This window comes from Trachemys scripta, chromosome 25 (genome assembly GCF_013100865.1).
Source record: "Trachemys scripta elegans isolate TJP31775 chromosome 25, CAS_Tse_1.0, whole genome shotgun sequence".
Lineage (NCBI taxonomy): Eukaryota > Metazoa > Chordata > Testudines > Emydidae > Trachemys > Trachemys scripta.
Window position 1 is genome coordinate 6,272,881 of NC_048322.1, and position 6,080 is coordinate 6,278,960.

The 6,080-nt window shown below is 55.5% G+C and overlaps 2 protein-coding genes across 2 annotated transcripts in view; one reads left to right on the plus strand and one right to left on the minus strand.

Annotated features, from left to right (window-relative positions):
* Positions 1–2,595: 2,595 nt before the first annotated feature.
* The window catches only part of LOC117869980 (cytochrome b5 domain-containing protein 1), a gene marked incomplete in the record, with an annotated part of 4,209 nt that continues 724 nt past the window's right edge, over positions 2,596–6,080 (minus strand). The window contains 4 exon segments of the mRNA XM_034757092.1: positions 2,596–2,773; positions 3,526–3,756; positions 4,333–4,551; positions 5,376–5,452. Coding sequence (XP_034612983.1) covers positions 3,526–3,756; positions 4,333–4,551; positions 5,376–5,452 — 527 coding nt within the window.
* NAA38 (N-alpha-acetyltransferase 38, NatC auxiliary subunit) overlaps positions 5,563–6,080 on the plus strand; it is a 1,769-nt gene continuing 1,251 nt past the window's right edge. Inside the window, exon 1 of the mRNA XM_034757034.1 lies at positions 5,563–5,590. Within this exon, the coding sequence (XP_034612925.1) occupies positions 5,563–5,590 (28 nt within the window). The remainder of the gene's footprint in view (positions 5,591–6,080) is intronic.

Sequence of the window (6,080 nt, forward strand, 5' to 3'; positions counted from 1 at the left end):
TTCATCAGCTCCTGGAATTGTCTGAAGTCATCTGCCATGGAAGGGTGGTGGAGTCAGTATAGCCTCATCTGAAAATGATGAAATATTTATGTAGCCTGCCACATTCTTATCAACCCTTGCCTTCTGCTCCTCAAAAGTATCCTCTAATGATTCAGGTTGACAAGGTTGGAGTGAAGGCTGAGGAGAAAGCTCTGTCTAAGCTCCTTACAAGAGTGACTCAGGGCACTTACGACTGTTGATGATATAGGGCTCAGGGTCTCAATAAGGCCACTGGGGGTCCCTATAGGGCATAAGAAGAGGCATCCACCATTGATCACACCAGAATTGGTAGAAGAATTGCATCTTGCAAAATAAACAGGAGAACCCTGTTACAAAATCTGGTAGCTGGAAGAATCATCATCAACATATTTCAGGAGAGGTGATAATTGTTCACCCTGGATGGTCGAAGTCCTGTATAAGGAGGTTTCGATGAAAAAATGTGGAGTCAGTGACCCAGCTGTCTGGTACCGGTAAGTAATGAGGACTCTGGCTTATTTGACCCAAGGAGGTCCTTTGAGTATCTAAACTCCTGCAGTACCAACGGTACGTAGGTAGTTACATGAGGAGGCCAGCTTCAGTACCAAGGCAGATACTGATCTTGAGAGCATCGGTGCTATGGGCCCCAAACACTTGCTATGAGTTCAGAGTCAGACTCTGGTGGTACTGATCTAGAGGTACAGGATGATGGTATAGGTACGGGGATGCAGAAGTGTATGAAGGCATACACTTTTTTGATGTAGACCTACTAGTATGGATATGACCACCCGAAGCTGAAGATGTCTTTGGTACCCAATCCTGTTTTGTAATAGTAAGGCTCTTAGAGGAAGTCTTAGATATCATCACGATGCTGGACCCACTCGGAGCCTGTTTAGAACTCCAGCTCGGACCTGCGATCTCTGGAACATTTTTCTCACTCGGTGACCGAGACTTCTTAGAAGGAGCTCTAGCACTTCTACTTTTCTTGTCAATACCCAGAGACTTTGAACATGAAGCTCTCTGTACTGCAGTCACTGATGCAGCTCTGCCTCCTCCGGGGTTTTCAGTGTCTGAGACCCAGATGTAGCAGCGATTGTATCCCTTGAAGCTCTTGGTGACCGGGATTAGGCACTAAGTGTGCTCGGAGGCCGATATATGGGGGGCATTCTCAGAGCCTGGGTCAGAGGCTGGTCTTAGGCCTTTCTCTTGAATTGATCTCTCTGTTTTTCCTAGATCTGCTTTCGAAGGAAGAGCAGATCTTACGCTCACCCGGGATATGAGTGTCTCCCGAACAGCAGAGGCACTGGAAATGGCCATCATTGATGGGGATAGTTTCCCAGGAGGAAAGACGCCACTTAAAGCTTGGCATAGCGCAGAACAAAAAAAGTCCAGAGAAACCCCTCAATTGGAGAAAATAAAGGAACCAAAGGAAAACAACCACCCCAACTAGCAACTAAACCAAACTAGTGAACTGTACTAAGTAAAGCAGGCACACTCGACGCTCCGTCCCAGGACAAAGGTGGAACTGAAGGACGTTCGCCCACACAGCCCTATATGTTCTCGGTACGGGGCACAAGGAGGTGTGGGGCGCATGCGCAGGTCAAACACTGACACCAAAAATCCAAGGCGTATGGGGATGCATGCGCATCTAAAGTAACCGGGAGAGGAGCACCCATAGGGACAGAATAACGGAGAGAAATGCCGAGTGTGTGGGTCTTGGTTATTTTAAATCCGCTTCTCTGAGTGGTGTGTACCTTGGGGCAAAATAAACCGTGCTTTGCTCTGGAGAACCGGCTTCTGTGTCACTGTGTACTGTTACCACCCCTGGGGCAAAGGAACACGGCTGGAGACTGGCAGGGCATAACCTGGAGAGCCCTTCTGAGAGCAGCTGGATTGCAGGATCCCACCCCAAAGCTGAGGGGAGCATGGGGACCCCGGTGTGTGTGGTGGAGGGGAGGGGAAATGGGGCGCACTGAGCCCCCCCGGCAGTGGGGGAGGGAGAAATGGGGGGCAGACAGAGCCTCTGGCACAGAGGAAGGACTGGGGGAGTTGCAGGGGGTCCCTGAAATAGAGGAGGGGGATGCACAAGGAGTTAGTAGGGGGGACAAGGGATACCAGGAGGGTATGCATGGAGCTTGGCCATCAGAAGCTATGAAGTCCGCACCCCCCAGCTGTCAGATCCAGCCCCAGCTGTCAACTATGACAGCTGCGGGAGAGGGAGAGGGGCTGGGGGTCAGGGATCTCTGGCAAGGCAGCTCAGTGCTGGCAGATGGATGCTCAGCTGCTGCCATCTAGCGGCCAGAGCAGCTCATTACCAGGCACAGTGGGCGAGGCCTGTGGAAGTGCGTAGGGCCCTGGGATCCCAGCACACATCCAGGATCCATAGATCAGGCCACTAAACAAATCCACGGGCAAGATGGGCTCACGCATCTCATCCGGGGCAGCAGAGAGGAGCCGGGATACTGGGCTAGATGGGCCCACGGGTCTGATTTAAGGTGGCAGGGAAGGGGTGGGTTATTGATGGGTCCTGATGTAGGGTGACAATTCCTACCCCCCATCCCACAAGAAATGATCATAACGTCAGTATCGTAACAAAGATTTTATTTCTGTAATGAACATGATAAGTTGGTACAAAACAGCCCCACAGTACCAGCACTGCAAACAGTAACCCTGCGTCCGACGTGGAATGGGAGCGACCGTTTCAGCTCCCGAACCGGGGCCAATCCTTAGAAGAGCGCTGCACTACACTGTCCGGCGCCTAGGACAGAAAGAACACGGAGACCGTGACGCCTCACTCAAGGACAATAGAGAGGTTGTTAAGAGCAACCAAAGGAAATACCTGCGTAGAGAATGAAACTGTCCTGGGGGACTCTCTGCCACAAGATACCGAGCTTAGAGCAGATTCAGCAAAAGAGTCAATATGGATAAATGAGCACATCCTGAATTATCAAATGAGCTTGGGACGGGCTTATAAACCCTAAACTAAGGGGAACGTCTCCCCATGGGCAGGCTATGCCACAAACATCCACTAGGGGACATCTCGCACCTTATTCTGAAGCAATTGGCCACTGCCACAGATGGGATACCAGGCTTGATGGGCACATGGTCCAATACAGTTTGGCTTGTGCTTTGAGTGAGAGTTGGCAATGCTGGGGGTGGGATAATGGGGGCAGGATGGGATGAACCTGGGTGTAGGGAACTCTGCGGCGCTTCGTCCTGCTGCCCGCCCCAGCCCAGCAGGGCTGTGCTACAGCCTTTGAGCTCAGGGAACTGGGGTTTCTTTAGCTCAGCTTCAAGAACCACAAGCGTCTCCGTGCCAAGATTCCGGATTCAAGTCCAGCAGAGAGAGCGACCCACCCAGCGGTGCTGCATGACGCGAGCAGGTGGAGAATCCAGGAGGAGAACTGAGAGCTGTTTCCCGGCTCAGGTAGAAATCTCCCCAAGGAAAGGGGCAAACGGGTGGCCCCGCCCCCGAGCGGCCCTGTTCCCTGATGGCCCCACCCCCGTTACCTAGAACTCGGTGAGGTCGTCGTTGAAGTACAGCAAGATACCCGGCGTGTACAGGTCGGTGTCCAAGTTGAGCCGGTAGAACTCTGCGTCCTCATCCGGGATCTTGTTCTGCTCCAGCGTCTTGTCCATGTCCAGGTTGACGCCCTCGTACTTCCAGGTGTAACTGGCGGCGTGGGCGTTGTGGGGCAGGTAGCGCCGCAGGATTTCCCACATGGACTCCTCCGCGCACACCTGGGGGGGCAGGGCAACGTTAGAGACTTACCGGTGCTTGGGGGACCGTTGCCTGCTGGACTGACAGGCCCTTGAGCAAATATTTCTTCCCCCAAACCTCCACCCTCACCCCCCAGGTCAACGAAAGCACCATCTCCTCCCCTGCTTCCAGCGCCCCCTGCTGCTCGCAGGGGAGTTTACAGCCTCCCTAACCCAGCGGCACCAGCCTTGCATAAAGTGACTGCTGGCTCAGACCACCAACTCCCACGGCTCCGTGTCCCACCCTGACCTGCTTCTTATATCCCTCCTTCCCAGCATGCCTTGCAACCAAGCCCTCTGCCTCAGGGACTACAACTCCCAGAATCCCCCTGCATCTGGGGGAAACGGGGTCATGGCCAGCCTTAAAGGACCAGCATGCTACATCATCATGTGTATTTCAGGACAGGAGCGGCCTCTAAATTGATTGGAGACCCCACTTAGCACCCCCACCCCCAATGTCCTGGTAACTCAGGGCCCCCCAAATGGTGCGTGAAGATGGCAAGTTTGCCCAGTGTTGCCACTTGAGCCCCCTGCCCCTCGGTGTGAGGCCCAGCTCACCTCCAACACATGCTCCTGCGAGGTCAGGGTGTTGATGATACGGACACGCCGGGTCTTAGAAGCCAGGATCCCCACCTCATACTTGCTGTCCTTCCACCAGGGCAGCCCGAAGTCGTTCGCCCAGTCGGAGCGGGGCAGCTGGGGCGGGATGTGGATGAAGCGGCCCTGGGGGGTGTAGTACTTGACACAGCCCGTCAGCGGGTCCACGTGGGTCTGGATCTGAAAGGCAGGTGGCTCCATTATCAGGGTTAAGGGGGGATCCGGCTGCACCCCCGGCCACTGCCTCCTAGGTCAATCGACGTGTTACAGGCAGAAAAGAATCACGAACTTGCTTAAAGCTGATCGACCTGCTAAGCGCCGTAAATGGAAGGAGCAATTAAATACCCCCTTTGCATAGTAAGAGCTGACTAGGAAGCCACTGCCCAAGGCCTGAGAGCCAAAAGATTTCCCTGCGACTGGGATATGGATTGGTTGCAGTTGTGCCTGTGCAGGGGTGAGGAAGAAAGCTAGGGGAGCCGTGCTGAGGGAGTCAGCAACGAGGCAGAGCTCTTTGGGGCACAGTACTGGCTGGAGAGGCAGGCTTGGGGATTTCTGAGCAAGGAAACTGCCTGCTGTTTGATCCCAGAAAACAGGATTGCACTACGGTCTTTGCACTACCGAAATCCCTGACCCACAGCATCCGACGGGAACAACCCTGAACATCGGCTCACGGCTTGGGCGAAGGGGGCAGCCCCAGGATCCCACCAGACCAGCTGATCCCAGTCCCCACTGACAGTGGATGATGGATCCCAGCCTTCCACTCCCTCAAGAAGAGCCGCAAACAGGAACACGAGTGTGGGGTTCATGGGGGCAGGGGGAAGGGGACAGAGGCATCAGACCCTGAAGCCCCAACGGCTGTGGATCAGGACCCCATCGGCAGGTCAGAGAGCCACCTCTGGGGCAGGGCCCAGCAGCTGTTTAACCACATCACAACAGTTTCAGACAGAAAGTGAAGGAGAACCCTGCGCCCGTTTCAAATGATCCCACGCTCCGCCAGTTCTCACGTCTCTGGTCTTGGGGTTGAACCAGTGGCTAATGTCCTTTCCCGCCGCTTCCAAGATGGGCCTCAGCAAGACGTCCCCTGGGGGGAGACAGAGCCAGGGGTCAGATGGTGTATGCGGTGATGTGGCAGGCATGCATCCGTGTGGGGCCAGGTTCACGTGGGTGGATTGGGGTGCAGTGGAGGGGAATATGGAGGAGTGCCGCAGGGCATTGTGGGGTACGGGGTCCTGGCCCACCAGTGTGTGTGGGGGGGAGGGGGTCCCCCAGTGAATGGAAGGATTCCCATTACCCTTGTGCTATAGGGCCGGTAGGTTCAGGTCAGGCTCTGGGGCTAGGAGGGTCTGGGGAGGTCCCGATGGGAGGGTCCCCTGTAGTGCACGGTGGGGAGGAGTGCCAGGTGCATTTTGGGGCTTGGGAGACTCTATGAAGGGTGGAGTGAGTATTGTGGGGGGGGATCTATGGGGGGCGCCCCAGTGAATTGGGAGGTCTATGGGAAGTGCCATAGTGCAATGTGAGGGGGCGTATGGGGGTGCCGCGATGGACTGTGGGGGGAGTCCAGGAGCAAGCTGCAGTGCACTGTGGGGGTGCCGGGGGTTGTGCCACCGCAGTGCATTGTGGGGGTGTCGGGTGGTGGTACCATGAGGCAGTGGGGGGGGGTGCTCAGGGGGCGCCGCGGAGCATTGTGGGGCGCGGTCGGGCGGGGGGGG